This window comes from Chrysochloris asiatica, unplaced genomic scaffold (assembly GCF_000296735.1).
Source record: "Chrysochloris asiatica unplaced genomic scaffold, ChrAsi1.0 scaffold00059, whole genome shotgun sequence".
Lineage (NCBI taxonomy): Eukaryota > Metazoa > Chordata > Mammalia > Afrosoricida > Chrysochloridae > Chrysochloris > Chrysochloris asiatica.
This window is the reverse complement of record NW_006408577.1, coordinates 16,334,570-16,352,885: the sequence shown is the minus strand read 5'-3', so window position 1 is coordinate 16,352,885 and position 18,316 is coordinate 16,334,570. Positions and strand designations below refer to the sequence as shown.

Here is an 18,316-nt window from a genome sequence, read left to right as displayed (position 1 = left end):
TTTTTTTTTTTCTTAAATGTTTTATTGTGAATTATGTGATAGTTTACATGGGAGAACATTAGTTTTACATTCATTCTATCGTATATTGTCTCATTGCCACGGTTACTTTCCCCTCCATGCAATCCTTCTCCCGTACCCCCCAGGTACACAGTCGCTCTCCCTCGCTGGATCTAAAGTCTCCAGCTGCTCCATCGCTCTGAGTCTCTTATTTCCCTTCTCAGTTTTCATTCTTACCTCTCAGAAGTTATTCTCCAAACTATAGAGAAAATGATACTTGAACAGTCTAAGTCAGATCATGCCATGCCTTCACTCAAAACCTACCATGGTGTCCATCATCCTTAGTAATATCTCAACTCTTCCTTAGCTCCCCAGTGCTGTATGGTTAGCCCTGCCTCTCTCCGGGGAGTTCTCCTACCATCACCCTCTCATTCACTCTGCCACAGAGCTCACTTCAGCCCCAGGGCCTTTGCACCTGCTGCCTTCTTGCCTCAGAAGGCATCTCCCTTAGGTTGCTCATTCAGATTGCTAGTTGATTCAAGATTACAGCCTCAACTGAAATGTCACTGTAAGCAAAATGTCATTGTACTGTCACACTATCCAAAATAGCACACTCTGACCCTTACCGTGCTTTGTTCCCCCACAGCACTTGTCACTAATGAAAACCATACCACACATTGGTTACCTTGTGAATACTTGTCTCTTCCACTGCAATATCAGGTGTATGAAGGCAAGGACTTGGTCAGTCTGATGCACAGCACACCCTTCACCTAGAACAATACCTGGTGGTGGTGATAGTGTGCCGTGGAATCGGTTCCAACCCATAGCGACCCTGTACAGGGTTTCCGAGGCTATAAATCTTTACTAGAGCAGAAAGCCTCATCGTTCTTCCACAGAACAGCTGGTAGTTTTGAACTGCTGACCTTCAGGTTCGCAGCCCAGTTCTTAACCACTAAGCTACCAGAGCTCCTAGAACAATACCTACCACTTAGTATTTACTACATAGCTGAGATATGAAGGGACTTCAAAAAGTTTCTGGAAAAAGTCCATTATCTTTTAAATCCATTTTCCCACAAAACTTTTTAAGAAGCCCCCTAATATAAATGAATATGATTAGACGACTGAACTAAAATTAATACAGCTGAAAGTGAAATAGAATACACGAACTTACTCATCGGAAATTTCAATGTTGAGCTTCTGTTTGGTTTGGCTGAGTGTTGTACGATAGAGCTTGGTGGCCATTTCAATCAGATGGTCACTGCTGAAGAGAAAATCTCCTTTACTAGCTGCCTCTGAGCCCTAAAAAGACAAACCAAGAGTCAGACTACCATGATTAAAGACAGCTTGTTGTTGTGGTTAAGTGCTGTTGAGTCAATTCCGACCCATAGCGACCCTGTACAGGGTTTCCGAGGCTGTAAATCTTTACGGGAGCAGAAAGCCTCATCTTTCTCCCGCAGAACAGTAGTTTCAAACTGCTGACCTTAAGGTTCACAGCCCGATTCATAACCACTATGCTACCAGAGTTCCTAAAGACAGCTTGTTGTTGTTGTTGTTAAGTGCCGTCGAGTCGGTTCCGACCCATAGCGACCCTGTACAGGGTTTCTGAGGGTGTAAATCCTTACGGGAGTAGAAAGCCTCATCTTTCTCCCGCGGAGCGGCTGGTAGTTTCGAACCGCTGACCTTAAGGTTCACAGCCCGATTCGTAACCACTACGCTTAGGAGGTAAATATTTGCAGTTTACACTGAAAATGTATTTACAGTCTCTTTAAAACACTGGACAGTGGAACCCATTCTCCCAAATTAAACAAAGACAACAAAAGAAATATTTCTTCCGACTTGCTCAGAGCACTTCAGTAAGGTCACCCCTTGCTGTTGCACTAGCACCAGCACCAGCATCACCTGGGGGCTTGTTAGAAGAGCAGAATCTCAGGTCTTACCACGTCCACTGAATATGGATCCACACAACAAGACTCCTGGGTGATTTGCTTGAACATTCAAGTTCAAGAAACACTGACCTAACCCAGAACTCATTCTGAAACAGCTGTTTTAAAAATTCCTCAGTGATATGGTTTGTTTGCTTGTTTTTAATATAATGGTAGCACCACTTCTGATGAAAATCCTAGGCCCTCAGTAAGTCTCAACCTGACTGTACATGGAAAACATCAGGTGAGCTTTAAAAAAATAGGATTCTTGCATCCCATTTGGAGAAATTCTGATTTAATTTTTCTAGAGTATGGCTTAGGCATTAACCAATTAAAAAACTTTCCAAGCTATCGTAATATGTAATTATGGCTGAGAAATACCGTCCTAAGGTCTGACATGGTCCCTTGAACTTATGACCCACGTGGGGAAAGCAGGTCAAGCTAACTTTATTAAGTTTATTAAGTTTATTGTTGTTGATGGTATTAGGTGCTGTTGAGTCAGTTTCAACTCATAACAAGCCTGACTGGTTTTGTGCCAACTTCACCACTACTGTTATATCTGAACCCATTGTCGCTACCACAGTGTCAATCCGTGTCGCTGGGGGTCTTCCTCTTTTTTCCTGACTCTGCATTCTTCCAAGCATGAGATCTTTCTCCAGGGACTGATCCCACCTAACAACGAGAAAGTGTTGCCATCCTCACTTCTAACGAGCATCTGACTGTACTTCTTCCAAGACAGATTTGTTTGCTCTTCTGGCAGCTCATGGTACTTTTGATACTCTTCTCCAACACCATAATTCAAATGTATCAATTCTTCTACAATCTTCCTTATACACTGTCCAACTTTCGCATACATACAAGGCAGCTGAAAATAGCCTGGCTAGGTCAGGCACACTTCGGTCCTCAAAGTGACATCTAAGTTTAGAATCAGCTAAAATGCAACTATCTTCTATGTACATGCACCCAAATGTGATTAGGATTATCACTGGACTGCTAACCACAAGGTTAGCAGTTCAAATCTACCAGTCGCTCCTTGGAAACCCTATACAGGGTGACTATGACTCAGAACTGACTTGACAGGCACTGTGCTAAGCACTTTACATACAGAGCATCATTCAATCCTCATAAAAGTTGTGGTTATGTGTCATGAAGTTGTTTCATGGAGTTTGTTCCAACTCATAGCAACTCTGTATAGGGTTTCCGAGGTTGTAAATCTTTACGGGAGCAGAAAGCCTCATCTTACTCCCGTGAAACAGCTGGTAGTTTCGAACTTCTGACCTTGCGGTTCGCAGCCCGATTCATAACCACTATGTTACCAAATACTGTTATTATCTCCATTTTAAAGATAAGGACACTTAGGTAGGCACACAAAAGTGAAATGACCTAGCCAATGTCACAAAGTTGTAAGAAGGACTCCAATGTTACCATTCCATTCAAGTCAGATGGCCCTAGATATAAGCTAACAGCACAGAAATTCAAAAATCTCTAGGTCAAAACTATTAGGCAGGTTTGGCCCTGTGGGTTAACGTGCTGGACTGCAAAGTTGGTTTGAACTGCAAGCTCAGTGGTAGCCACTCCTTAGAAACCCTATGCAGAGTTGTTATGGGTTGGAATCAACTTAACGGTACTTAACAAGAATAAGTTTATTTTAGTTGAATTCTTTAACAATAAAAAAATCCAAATTAAAGATGAGCAGACATCTGTTAAGTGGTACACTGAAGAAACACAGAAGGAATAATAATTCAGAACATTTTTATATTTCTATGTATTTGTCTCAAAGAGTGCCCATGGTCCACTATGGTTGTTGTTGTCAGGTGCCATCGAGTTGGTATCAGCTCATAGCGACCTGTTGCACATCAGAACGAAACACTGCCCCCGATCCTGGGCCAAGCCAACCTCACTACTGTTGCCACGCTTGAGTCCATCGATACTGCCACTTGGCCAGTCCATCTTGTTGGGGGTCTTCCTCTTTTTCTCTGACTCTCCACCTTACCAAACTTGATATCCTTCTCCAGCGACTGCTCCCTCCTGACAGTATGTATGTCTGAAGTATGAGAGATGAAGTTTGGCCAACTTAGCCTCCAAGGAGCACTCTGGATGCACTTCTTCCAAAATGGATCTACTGGTTCTTTTGGTAGCCCGTGGCACTTTCAATATTCTCCTCCAACACCATAACTCAAAAGCGTCAATTCTTCTATGGTCTTCCTTATTCACTGTCCAGCGTTCGCATCCATATGAGGTTATTGAAAATACCATGGCTTAGGTCAGGCGTACCTTAGTCCTCAAGCTGACTTCTTTGCTTTTCAACACTTTAAAAAGGTCTTGTGCAGCAGATTTGCCTAATGCAATACGTCGTCTGATTTCTTGACTGTTGCTTCCGTGAGTGTTGATAATTGATCCAAGAAGAATGAAGTCCTTGACAACTTCAATCTTTTCTCCATTGATAAGAATGTTGTTTATTGGTCCAGTGGTGAGGATTTTTATTTTCTTTACATTGAGATGTAATCCATACCGAAGGCTACTATGGTAGGTGCAAACAAAAACTACTCAGTTAAAGACAAATCTTGGGTGTGAAAGTAAATAGTCAACTAACCTTCTTCAATTATTGAAAAATCAAGCCTGAGATTTGACGTAAGAGTGAACATAACCAATATTTGTAAATTAGCAAGGAGGATACATAAACTTCAGGTAACAGGATAGTCAGATGTGGAAATTTTTCTATCAATGCCTGAGAGAGAGACTGGACAAATACAGAAATCTTTCCAACAGTCAAGTCAATAGTTGACTCTTTACCTCTTTGAGGTGGACAGCAAAGAAGCCATCATTTTGTGAACTCATGGATACCTTGGTCACATCTCCTAGAGGAACCTCTGACTTGATCTGTCCAGACTTTTGATCAGCAAGGAGAAGATTATTGTTTGTTAAGAGGAAAATCCGGGAGGTACTCTAAAACAAAACCAAAAAGGTGTAAAGCCAGCTATTAAAAATACCCTAAAGTGCCCCTGAATTTAAAGTATTACTTCTATGCAAAAATGTGCATTTTATTCCAATTGTTCAACATGCATAACTATGTAAACTGAGCACTCACTAAAGAACACACACAACACATATTGATTTACAAAGATGTTAGAGAACAAAATTCTGCTTATGAGTGAAGGTAAGGGAAATAGCCCTCTTCGCAGCAGATTTGCTGAGAAACTGAAATGCAAATTTTAACTCTCCAAAGACAAAGAAAGACACTGTCCCAAATGATAAACGCTTCATATCAGCCTTCAGAGTCAGCATTTACCTTCCCATTAGCACGGTTAATTTTGTTCACAACTTCAGCAATGATTATCTTTTCTTCAATGGCATCTTTGAGTTTCTTATACTTGGGGTTCTTATTGATTTCCAGGTAAGCCCCTTGGAATGGCTGCCCAACACTAAAGGAAAAAAATTCTTCACATTAGAAATGGTTTCAAATGAAGACACTACTGGGAAAATATGTCAGTCAGTTTCACACAGATTTAATTTATCTTGTGTATTTTATACATTACATTTGTATAAATGTCCTAAATATAAGTTAGAAAGTGAACCATTAAAAAATGATTTAAAATATTTTTGATGTGATCATGACATTAGGTTTAACGTATATAAAAATATTATCACATAAAATAATCAGAACAGAAAATCATTTACAAGAAACATAGTTAAGACTCAAATGCACATCATGTATAGGAAATGCTACTCCCTTGTGTTCTGTTGGAGTCACTGGATGGCACAATGGGTTAACATGCTCAGCTGCTAACTGAAAGGCTGGTAGATCGAGTCCAACCAGATCTGCCTCAGAAGAAAGACCTGGCAATCCATTTATGTAAAACCAGCCACTGAGAGCCTATGGAGCACAGCTCTACTCTGACACACATGGGTTTACTCTGAGTCAGAATTGTTCTGATGGCATCTGATTTGCTCCTTGGTTTTTCTAATCTGTTAACATAAGGTTAACAACTGCCCACAAAGCACTAGACTGCTAACCTCACGGTCATCAGTTCAAACCCACTAGCCACTCCTCAGATATGACACAGGGTCATTAAGAGTAGGAACCAACTAGACGGCATGTAACAACAACATACACAATGTGTGGCAATGGGAGAATGAACATGAATAATTATCATCACTAGCTTAAAAAAAAATCGTATTTTCTTGCAGAGAGCAAGGAAATCGACAGGCATTCTGGGCAAGACTGAATTTAGAGCCACCACTTTAGAAGAAAACTACAGAACACTGAATATTACCTGTTAACTAAGGATCTAAATAAGCAATATATAAAAAAAGACTAAGCCTGTCCTCCTAAACTATGCCCCCATATGGACTGAAGTAGCCGGAGCAATTGTTCAGAATCAGGCCAGTTTTCTTTCAATATCATTTTTGCAAGCAGTGTCATCTAGCGTGTATCATTAAGTTGTCAATTTCCTGGAAGATCTGGGGGGTGACCCTCTAAAAACGAGCTTCTTCAAAGGCACCAAGAAGAAAGGATTGATTGAAGGATACTAAGTGCTTCACTCTGATCTACAAAGTTCTGGTGAATTGAAAATACAACTTTAAATGCTTGGGTTGTAGGTGGAAGATTAGGGAAGAAAAATCCACGTAGGTGGCCAGTGTTTCACAGCTCCCAGGATATGAAAGGTTGGCTCCCACAGGAGCACCACCATGGCACAAAGTGGGGGGAGGGCAAGATCACTCCACCTGCTACCACTCCTAAAAACGAACAGAATTACCCCAAATGACTTGGCTCGATGTTCACGTCTTAGTTCTTGTTGTTCATATTTAAATGTGTTTTAATAATAAAAAGTGCTGAGGGCCTTTTAATGGGTTCCTCCAAAATATCTTTTCCTCCTTTCCATTTCTGAAGTCAGATTATCTACAGCAAATGTTTGTTAAATCCATTCTCTAATTTTAAAATGTATAAAGACAAAGTTGAATAAAGCTGGTTGCTAAAGAAAGCACATAGACATTCTCACTGCATGAATATGCTTCATAGAGCACTGTGGATACTTTGGATTTGTTACTATGATTGAATACAGGGAGTGTGTGCTCCCTGAAGCAGACAAACCCAGCTAACCAAGGAATTTTAAATATGTACACCAATCAACCCTGACAACTTATGTTCATACAATCTTTTAAATGAGCTTCCAACTGTGTATAAGATGCAGAGAATATAAATGTAACAGGTAACATATGAGATGGCTTCTAAAAGTTCATGGAAAATGGAGTTAAAAGATAATAGGAATTTCTCCACGAACTTTTGAGGCGCCCCCCCCCCGTATGTGAATGCACAGCACATAATGCATATTTTGATTTCTAGTCCATTCTGTTATACATCTGTTTTGAAATTGGACAGTGTTTTATAAACACTAGATGAAAAATGGCTAAGAATTCTGGAAAAAATGATGACTTTAGAAGATGTAAGAACAATCATATATGTGGTCTCTACCAAGGACTTCACTTAGCAAACTTGCAACGGGTATTCTTCTTTTTCTAAGTACACGATGTCTAAAATGAAGGAGCTGAACTTGCCGCACTGGTCTTGGAGGCATGCCTGATGAGCTGGGAGGCCAAAGGGCCACAGAGGAGTACTTAAGCAACCATCAAAAAGTGATCAATGGGCTCACACTTTTCACAGATCTTACATCTGAGCTTCTGACGAACATCAATATGGCTGTAGAAGCCACTGCTGAAGGGCATATTTATATTCAGCTGATTATAAAATAATTCACAAAATTAAAAATCATTTGTATAGTTCTGATATTAAACCCTATTAAAAATACCTATAGTTATACCTTAGAAACAGTCAAAAATGCTTATGGATAAAGTAAAGCCATAATACCTAGATGGGTATAAAGCCTTCTTGTCTTTAAAAAGTTCACTGGCTTCTAGTTTCTCTTCGTAAATAAGTTTCTGTTGGTCTGTGAACTGGTCCCTGTATTTTTTACACTGTAAAATAGAAGGAACAAACAAACATAACTTACCTAAATGAATCACTACTCATTCTTAAGTATGCTAAATCAGATTAACAGCAGCAAGCATAAGAGTAAATATGTACACAGCATTCATTTACAAGATCCAAACAGGATTGTGAAATATTTTTCCTTTTGTGGGTTTTAAAAAGTTGGTCTTGGAAAACGTCATAAAGGCTATTATTTGTATTGCAGAAGTTAGCACAATTCTTCAAAACATACAAGGGCCTCGCTGGCATGGTTCCTACTAGGAGTGTGGCTTCCTCTTGCCTACAATGTCACTTCTTGAGGAGACCCTTCAGCCCTGGGGCTGTCACACTCTTTTGCAATGACTCACTATAGGAAACCCATTGTACATCACAACCCAGTGCAGACAGTTACACACACATACACAGACAGTGGACACAAAAGCTTTATAAAACAACACTTACCCCTTCTATATGTAGTACATGCTGCTATTTTCTATTCCAGTGTAGTCAATTAAACAATGCTGGAAGTGATCTACTAAATTGATTTCATGACTCACAACTGGGTTATGACCTGTGTGATAGTTGAGATTCTGTGCCAAGATTCCCAGTGCTTTGGAAGTTGATAGTTAACTCTATGATGACTGGCTACGAGCAACCAATCAATTGAAAGGATGTTTTCTTGGAGGTGTGGCTTGCTCCATATATAATAGACACACAGGAAAGACTTGCTCTTTCTCACTGAATCTGGACTTGGGATTCTCCACCTCTAGGACTGTGAACCATTTCCTTAATATAAACTTCTCTTTATATGTAGGGAGAGTCCTGGTGTGGCGCCGTGGGTTAATGCACTGGACTGCAAGGTTGGTTGCAACTGTAAGGTTGGCAGTTCAAGCTCACTAGTCACTCCTCAGAAACCCTAACCAGGGTCGCTACTAGTTGGAACCAACTCAAAGACACTTAACAACTATATATATACATATATAACTCTATCTATCTATCCGTTATCTATCTATCTATCTATCTATCTATCTATCTATCTATCTATCTATCTTTCACTAGTTTTGCTTCTCTAGAAAACACACCCTAAGACAAACAGTTTGAAAAACACTGCTCCAAATCCCCTCAACTCCATCCCCACTTTAACATTGTGAACAGAAGGCCTGACAAATGCCCACTCACCCAATTCTGAGTCTGTTTTGAAAGGAGCTAGAGAAAGGTTGGCTGGGCAGGGTCAGGATTGTTAGATGAGCTCTCTAAAAAAATCGGTTAGAGGCATGTTTGAGGACCATTGAAATCATTTATAAAGAAATGTTATCAGTGTTGCCCACTTTTCCAAGGGAAGAATTCTTACAGGAATAAATAGCCCTATGATTCCACCCTTGATCCTGGGAGGTAAGGGTAAGATTCCTCAGGAGCCAGGAGAAAGCAGAAGCAGAGCAGACCCCTGTCATCCGCACCTCCCGTTGTTGTTCCTGAGTTTCTATGCCCGAAGCCAAAGGGGAGGCAACCAGGTGAGAGGCTGGTGAACTCCCCCAAGTGAACTCACTGAAAACTTAGGGAACAGAATTCAAACCTAGTTCCACACATTACGCTGGTACCATTTATTACATTAATTAGAGGTAATGTCACTCTCTCTCTATGTGATTCGGATACACAAGGAACATGCCTACACTACTGGGTGGAAGAGCTTTCTGGAAAATCTAACATTATCTTTCATTTACCAAACACAACAAAAAGCAAAGAAACAAAAAACTCACTGCCATAAAGTTAATTCCAAACCACAGCAACCTTATCTAGGGTTTCCGAGACTATAAACCTTTAAGGGAACAGACAAGCCTCATCTTTCTTTACCAGAGCAGCTGGTGGGTTTGAACACTGACCTTGGGGTTAACAGCCCAATGCCTAACCCACAGTGATACCAGTGCTCCTTTAACTATTCACAAGCCCTTCAACTCAATGATTTTATTACATCTAGCACTTAGCATTATATCTATCAACTGAACTAAGTGATTACAGTAAAATCAACATCTATACAAGTGTCCCGTATGTCCCATGCTGGGCAACACCTAAATCACATGCTGCAGTCTCATACAGACTATGTGAACCACAAAACAAAAAACTAACAACTACAAAATAGAGTTTCAGTTTCCCTCTACTTAGGTGGTGCCCTTTTAGTGTGTTTTGGGGACTTCAAAGTTTTTTTTACAGCCTATCAAAGTGTATTTGCTCATCTGTATGTTTGTGCATCCAATAAATTTTATAAAGTCAACTCATACAATCTGCAGTCTAAAGGTTTCTAAAGATGTTCAGATGTTATGATATATATCTCCTGCAGTATTCCTGAGGTAAAAAGAATAGATAAATGAAAAACTAAGCTACTTGAAAGCAACTGGAACCTGAAAGTGGAAGACCATCCAATTGTGCACTTCCCTTCCACTCACTGTAAGAGTAGACCACCATGAGGAACACCTCAGCTGTTGCAGGGTTCCTCACCAAAAGCCAGGGGCAGTGCATGACTCCAAAATACCAAAGTCCTCGAGTAATTCTCTTCGAGGCCAGAGAAAGAATATGTTAAAAACGTGCTTTTTACATAACATTCCTCAAACCCTAAATAGAAGATAGCACATCTCTGAAAAAATAACAGCAAGTCAGTTTTTACCCTCCACAAGTGGAAAATCCTTTTTAGCTCTTTGTGAGTAGAATCTAAGAATAGGTAAGGTCTTGATGGCCAGTTCTTGTCTATTGGAGATAAGGAAGGCATCTTATTTTTCATTTCCAAGAAGTATTTTTGCACCTGGGTTGAGATGGAAAAAAAAAAACAAAAAACTACATTAGTAAAATAAAGCAGAAAACATACTATGTTAGATAAACTGTAATCAGCAAATTCGTCTCTACTGGAATTTAGAAAGTTTTCTAGTCCACAGCACATTGTAACTTCCCGGAGGGAGTTTTGGTTGCACTTTTTCTATTAACCCCAGTGGTTGAGAATACAAGAAAATAATTACTGATACTAACACTAACTCCAGTTAGCACTACAGAGCTGTGTTCAAACAGGAAGCCACTGGTCAGTCACAAGTGGCTACTGAAATTTAAGTTGAGGAATTTAAATGAACTAAGTTCCATAGTCACATTAGTCACATATCAAACCTTGACAGGCACCTGTGTCTAGTGGCTCCTACGTTGCAATACAGAAACAACATATCATCACCTCAGGAAGTCCGACTGGACAACACTACTCTATTTAATATATGTTCTAAGAGCACAATTCCATTGTAATCCTCACAACACTATGAGCTTCATGCTAATATTATCCCCATTTTACACAGATGATGACGTGACGCTCACAGAAATTAGGTAACTTGTTCAAGGTCCCGGATCTAATCAGCAGCAGACCAGACTTCAGAATTTACACTCCTGACCACCACATGTAATCCTTTAAAAGAAAGGGGATTCCAGAATCCAAGCTGCTGGTGTTGCGCGGCCCTCATCCTTTACCCCTCCAGCCACTAAGCTGGTGCTGACCTTACCCTGTCACAGCTCAATGGCAGTTTAGCAGAGCTTTCTTGTGCTCACTTTCTCCAAAATATGTTCTGTCAATAAGATGAATATTAAATATTTTAGACATAGTTCTACCTGAATTCTTGGGAAGGTCATTAGAAAACAAAAAGGTTACAATCTCTCAGTACCATAGCTGCTGTAATCATTCCCAAAGAGAAGTCACATCTTACTGAGTTTGGGGGTTCTTACAATGCCAGTCAGACATACATATCAAATGTAATCAGGAACTTACAATTCTCTGCAGTGTGAACTCATAAATTTTCTTTCCAGCATTGGCTCTGAAGAATTTTCTGTACTCCCTACGTACCTTAAATAAGAAACAGATGACTGTGGTTAGTTAATGGTGGTTAGCAGTTGTCCACGAAGAGGACACTCCTTGAGTAAGGATGAAACTATGTGGAACGAGTAAGTTTCTAACATTCATTCTGATGTAATAAAATAGTTGGAAGAGATTTAGACAGTGGATTTTAAATCAGAGAAAAAGAAATGAAGACAAAAAAAAAAAAAAGATGACATAGCAAATGGTAATATCAGTATTTTTTGTTGTTTTATATCAACTTACAAAATTTTAAATTTTAGTATTTGACAAACATTTTACAGGCATAGCTGCAAACTCTTCACAAATTATACCTCAAGAGACATTATATAATAAGGTAATTTCTGCTTCAATAATTTTTAAAAGGCATAAGGTGTCGAAAAATGTTACTACATTTTCCAACAGCCTTGCATATGAAGATAGGATTTTAGCACTGTATAATGAGAAATGAATGTGTTTAAAAATAAGCATTTAGCTTTTAAACTATTATTGTCTCCCACTTAATTGCAATAATTTTTCTCTCAACTTCCTACAAACTTTATGCTCAATGGTATCATAGTTCATAAAACAGCATATTACAGTTGTAGTTTACAGGAGGGGGCTTTAAAGAATTCCATTGTCTTTTAATTCCATTTTTCCACGTGCTTTTTAAAGTTCCCTGGTATTTCTTCCTTGCTTAACTGTCATATTTATTTCACATGCTTGCTGTGACTGTTAAGTGTCATCGAGTTGGTTCTGACTTACAGTGACCCAGTACAGGGTTTCTGCGGCTTTAAGTCTTTGTCAGAGCAGAAAGCCTCATCTTTCTCCTGTAGAGTGGCTGGTAGACTTGAACCACAGACCTTGCATTTTAAAATCCTGTGCTTATCTTATGGAGCCACTGTGTTCCCATTTCATATGCTAATGCATAACAAACAACGGGAACTAAATGAAGTGTTTGCTTGGTGAATGAATGAATGAACTAACTGAACAAATGAATGCTATACTGAAATTTGAAACTGAGGGGAAATATTTAAAACATCTAATATTAACCAGATATAAATATAATGTTTGCATTCAGTAAAACATTAGTCTGTTTGCATAATTCAAACATAATGCACCTTCCTCTTTTATCTCCAGTTTTCTCGGTTTAACTGCACATGTTCAAAATATTTCTACAACAGGGATTTTAAACTAGCAAGTTCAGTTTGTAGATAAATGTTTATTGTTGTTGTTTAGTGCCAACAAGTCGGCTGTAACTCAGAGGATTTCTGAGGAGTGGCTGGTGGATTCCAACTACTGACCTTGCAGTTAGCAGTCCAGTGCTTATCCTGCAGTATCACAACAGGACTCCAAATGTTTACTATATGTGTATTTTTTTTTTAAAATTAAGAACTTCATATAAGAATTCAGATTGTAAATTTCTCTTAAATTTTTGTTTGTTCTTCTGCCAATCCTAGGTATAGTCAATATTTTTCACCAACACCAAAATTCAAACGCATCAAGATTTCAAAATGTATGCTGCAAACCAGATAGAAGGCATATAGGAAAACAGTTTCTAATTGGCTTTCATTTACATAATGTCTCTACTAAAATTATAATAAAATGGGTGCCCCTTGTGAGGACCAGGAATTCTAAAAGGGTCTATTCAATTTTGTAATCATTCCACACAAAAAATCAAATCATTGTGAAGGGTAAAGCAATAGCTCATTTCAACATAATTCTTCTTTTGGAAGAAAATACAAAATGACTACATTTTTGAACTCCAACAGAGTTTAAATCCAGCTAACTTCCGCTAAAACAACATTCATCTACAAACTGAATTTGTTTTGTAGGATGCTAGTACACTTAATGTGGAAATCATATGCAGTTAAACCCAGAAAATGAACATAAGCATAATGCTACTGGCAGAAATAGAGAGTAAATGTCTTGGCTTCATTTGTTCTTCCTTCTCTTGTATGAAAATTAGAATGCAAATTAGAAAACGTAAATAAGTGGGAAAACAATTAAATTTTTTTTTTATGCTTTAAAAAATACAGTAAGGATGAATAGTGTTAAAAAGGTAGTTAATTAAACATCACCCCCCGAAAGGAAATATGGATGGGTACCCATCAGGATTAGCTACTGAACATTGTCAGTGTTGTCAAGTACCTTTGATTTGGTTCCAACCCATAGAAACACTAGATAGAGTTTCCAAGGAGCAGTTGGTGGGTTTGCACCACTGACCTTGTGGTTAGCAGTCCAGTGCTTATCTTACTGTATCACACCAGGATGAAAATTCTTATATTTCCTGAAAGTCATTCTGAATATTTTCCAGGGCTCAGAAGTCATATTTACTTAAATCTAACAACGACAACAACAACTTTATTCTAAAATAGTATCCAACAATTTGAAACAAATGCTCCTAAGTTACAAGGCATTTATTTGAGTTGAAAGTTCTCTTTAACCTGAATGATCCATTTATTATTGACTGCAGTCTTGTTCATAAAAATTTGTAAATTTATTGATGCAAAATGCTGTGGTTTCTGTGTGAAACAATTAGAATGATGATTGTTTCAAGGAAAGCTCGACTCCCAGCAGCCATCACTGCGCAGAATAGGCATATGAAGAGAAATAAAAGCTCAGCTGGTCACTGTGGATGGTGGGTATAATAAATCCGTCTCAGGAGTTAAAAACAAACTTTATACACACAAAGGTAATATAAAACACCTGGGAAAAAATAAACTGATTATTTAAAGAAATGAACCTCAATCAAATTAGAACGTATTCGTGAACAAGGTTTACTCTCAAAAAGAAACAAAAATTAGGCAAGATAACATTCTAAAAGACTGTGCAGACAACGAGCAAGCATAATCAATAGTTTTCTTAGTGTTAGTAGGTGCTAGGCTTTACTGAGTTCACCGTGGACAGAAAGAAGTGATTGAGGAAGTACCTTCAGTCCAAGCCAGTAAGCCCAAATGACAGCAACTGCATGCTTACGCCTAGCCTCCTCCTTCAAGCGTTTCAATTCCCTTCGAGCCTAGAATGTTTTAGATAGTAAATAAAAGAGACAGCCCAATGCAGATAGCACAAATGACCAGAAAAAGACACCCCACCAAACAGAGAAGCCAATTTATGAATAAGCATTTCAGAGTGATAGAAGAACAGTGCATCATAATCCTTTAAACCCAAGGAATCAAGCAGGGCCAGATTGGTGCTGTAGATTTTCAGTAGAATGATATTCTATTCATTCTACTGAGGAGAGCAATTTGTGTGAACCGGAGGAACTCAGCCCTCTTCCTTTTTTTTTTTTTTTTTTTGCAATTTGTGTGAACCGGAGGAACTCAGCCCTCTTCCTTTTTTTTTTTTTTTTTTAGTCTCTCCTGGTCTATCTTCCTCTTTGTTTCCTTCCCCACACCTCTTACTCTTAACTTCCTTGTCGCAAGTTAGAACTGAGGCTGGTACCTAATGACCATGAAAGGCAGATGACTTCCCAACATGGCCAATGAATAGAGCTAAATAGACTGTGGATCCGTGTTCCAAACCAAATAAAATCCACTGTCACTGAGTAATGTGCAACTGTTAGGGGCCCTATAGTATGGAATATAACGGCCTACAGAGTTTCCAAGGCTGGAACTCGTTATGGAAGCAGACTGCCACATCTTTCTCCCAAAAAGCCTTTGGGCTAGAAGCCAAGCACTTAACCACTGTACCACCAGGACTGTGGATCCCTATTAGCATTCATGAATTTGGAAGTATGAAAATACTGGTGAATAACCACTTTTAAAAATTGGGAGGAACAAGGGATATTTCTTTGCAGTTCAGAAAAACACTCAAATGCAACATTCTATCCTGATTTTAAAATAAATAAATAAAATACACACACACACACACACACACACATATAAATTCAATTATTAACTGAGGCCTCAAATAGTGAGATATTCTGAAGATTGAAACAAAAAGTGAAACTATTTACAGGTTTAAAAATAAACCTTTTATATGCCATTTTAAAAGGGCAGAGAGAGACTGGCTTTGATTTCTCATTATGTTATAGTACAGAGACTGGGAAATGAGCTAAGTCAATGTAGAAATCCCAGCACCAAACTATTAAAAGTTTTCTTTAGTTTCTGATCCATTTATTTTCCTTTTGTTACTTAAGTAGCTACCTTGATCTTTACAGATTTTCAGGAAAAACACAAATGAGCAACTGTAGTCACTTTTTGGTAAATTAAACTCTTTACACAGGCAAATGTCGGCTTTTCTCATTATTCTCAGATGATAGGCTTAAAATGTTCACAAGCTAGGCTTAGAAACATAGGACTACTAAACAAACATACAAAACAACATAGGGTTATATTGATATTTGGCTTTCTAACTGGAATATACATTTTTAGCAGAGATGACCTTTGATTTTTTTAAAGTAACAAAAACATCTAAAATCCGGCTCCCTGGGATATGAGTAATGTTGTTCACTGAGCCCAGGACTCTGCCTGGGGATTACTGAGTATTTCAGGAGGCCTTTGTTTCTTCGGAACAAACAGCTGATGCTGAGATTCCTGGAATTCTTCACTGGCAATCATAGCTAGCTTTGCATGAACACAGTTTTCTGTTAAATTACAGAAGGTAATTCTTTTGTGATATTTCACTTACAATAATCAATAGTTGCTATAGTGTGGGGAAAAAAAAATCTAAAAACTATTTCATTCACAGATTAATTTTTTAAGACATGCAATAATGGCATTTCTAATGTCAATAGATTGCAGACAATCGACGTAAGCTCAAACTTTAGCATTGCCAATATGCACCCTGTCCCAACAATCTCTATAGAAAACCACTAACATACAGCAAGAAAAAATACTCTACACATGCACATAACTTGAGAGTTAAAATAAAAACAAAAACAGAAGCAACTTTACTACGGCTTTATTAGTAAGTGATTAGTCATTCGCCTACACATGCTTAAGCTTCCTATATACACTACTGACACTAACATCTTTAGGTTTATGAGATCTTAAATCTGGCTGCTAGGACATGCATCAGTGTGCACCACTGTTAATTGTAGCCATTAACCCACCACTAAGCTAGAATTCCAGGATAGAGCAGTGGAACGTGTGCATCAAGTACCTTTGATCCAAGCCAGTAAGCCCAAATAACTGCAATAGCATGTTTATTCCTAGCCTCCTCCTTCAGCCGTCTCAGTTCCCTTCGCGCCTGTGAGGCATGTGAAAAGGAGTTATAGAAAAGTTTAAGGCAGGAAAGGTTACTGCTGGTTCCCAACGGAGAGAGAAAAAGAAAGATAACCGTCACCACCAAATAGCAAACGCAAAAGCGTGTACCACCGCCGCCACCCCACACCACACTGTCGGAAAGCGTGAGAGGCAATGCGTGCTCAGTAGCTGAAGCCAGTGAGACATTTTCTGCCCCTAACCTAGAGGGTCCTCAGTAGGGTGTCCTACCTGGGTACCATGCCAATAAGCTGCAATGGTTGTGGCTGCTTCCTTACAGCGCTTTTGATGTTTCAGTTCCCGCAGGATCTTCCGAGCCTAAGCAGAATCACCCAAAGAGAAAGGTTAAAGGAAGAAAAAAAAAAAAAAAATGGCAAAAAAAAACTTTAAAAAATACCCAATGAAATGATAATTATCACACGTGTTCTCATACAAAAGAACAATAGCTTAAAGAAAGAATGGGAAGTTTCTTAGCCTAAAACTGACTATGAGAAGATGGTAGACAATGATGTCATCAGGCACAGTAATGGGGCCCCTGGGTCAGACTGGCCAGTGCTCTCCCAGGCCACCTGCCACCATCAGAGGGGAGAGAACAGATTTTACAGAGGGACCCCCAGGGATCCTGCTCAAAGTCATTTCTGTCTCTTTTATTGCTATGGTCTGGAATATAACTGTTACTGTTGTTATTAAGTGCTGTGTAGTCGGTTCTCACGCATAGCCACCCTGTATAGGGTTTCTGAGGCTGTAAAATCGTTAAGCAGAAAGCCTCATTTTTCTCCCAAGGTGGGCTCAAACCACCGACCTTGTGGCTTACAGTTCAGTGCTTATTCTGCAGAGCCACTGTGATCTCAAAATATAAATGTAGCTGTACTTTTTATGGATCTCTGGTGGTTCAATGATGAAGAGGTTGGCTACTAACTGCCGAGTCAGTGGTTTGAATCCACCAGCTGTGCTGCAGGAGAAAGATTACAGCTTTGTACAGGCCAGTTCTGCTTGGTTCTATAGGTTCGCTGTGAGTTGGTATTGATTCAATGGCAATGAACACTTTTTATTTCTAAGATTTATTTTTCAATTGCTAAAGCAAAATGATCATTGGTCCAAAACCAATGCAGGCTCTTTTCCACAACTGCCGGAAACAGATTTTGTGGGGCCATAAAGATTCCTGGTTTGCAGGATGCAAGAAAAGGGTCAAGTACAAACCTAGAAGTAGCAACTTCACTCAGTCGATGAGCTCTGGTTTGTATTCTGGACTTTGCTGGGAGTAGACAGCCACACCCTAGACTGCCCACAGGCTGCAACAAAGGTTACTGGATGTCACAGAACCACTGACCAAGGTCTCTAACCACCGAAGAGGCTTCAGGCCTACAGATTA

General features: G+C 39.1%; 1 protein-coding gene across 1 annotated transcript in view; it reads right to left on the bottom strand.

The window, feature by feature from the left end:
• The window catches only part of MYO1B (myosin IB), a 215,487-nt gene that overhangs the window by 9,638 nt on the left and 187,533 nt on the right, over positions 1–18,316 (bottom strand). The window contains exons 22-30 of the mRNA XM_006864054.1: positions 17,176–17,262; positions 16,844–16,930; positions 14,670–14,756; positions 11,675–11,749; positions 10,544–10,678; positions 7,786–7,892; positions 5,209–5,341; positions 4,713–4,865; positions 1,169–1,296 (exon numbers count right to left, since the gene is read on the bottom strand). Of these exons, the coding sequence (XP_006864116.1) occupies positions 1,169–1,296; positions 4,713–4,865; positions 5,209–5,341; positions 7,786–7,892; positions 10,544–10,678; positions 11,675–11,749; positions 14,670–14,756; positions 16,844–16,930; positions 17,176–17,262 (992 nt within the window). The remainder of the gene's footprint in view (positions 1–1,168; positions 1,297–4,712; positions 4,866–5,208; positions 5,342–7,785; positions 7,893–10,543; positions 10,679–11,674; positions 11,750–14,669; positions 14,757–16,843; positions 16,931–17,175; positions 17,263–18,316) is intronic.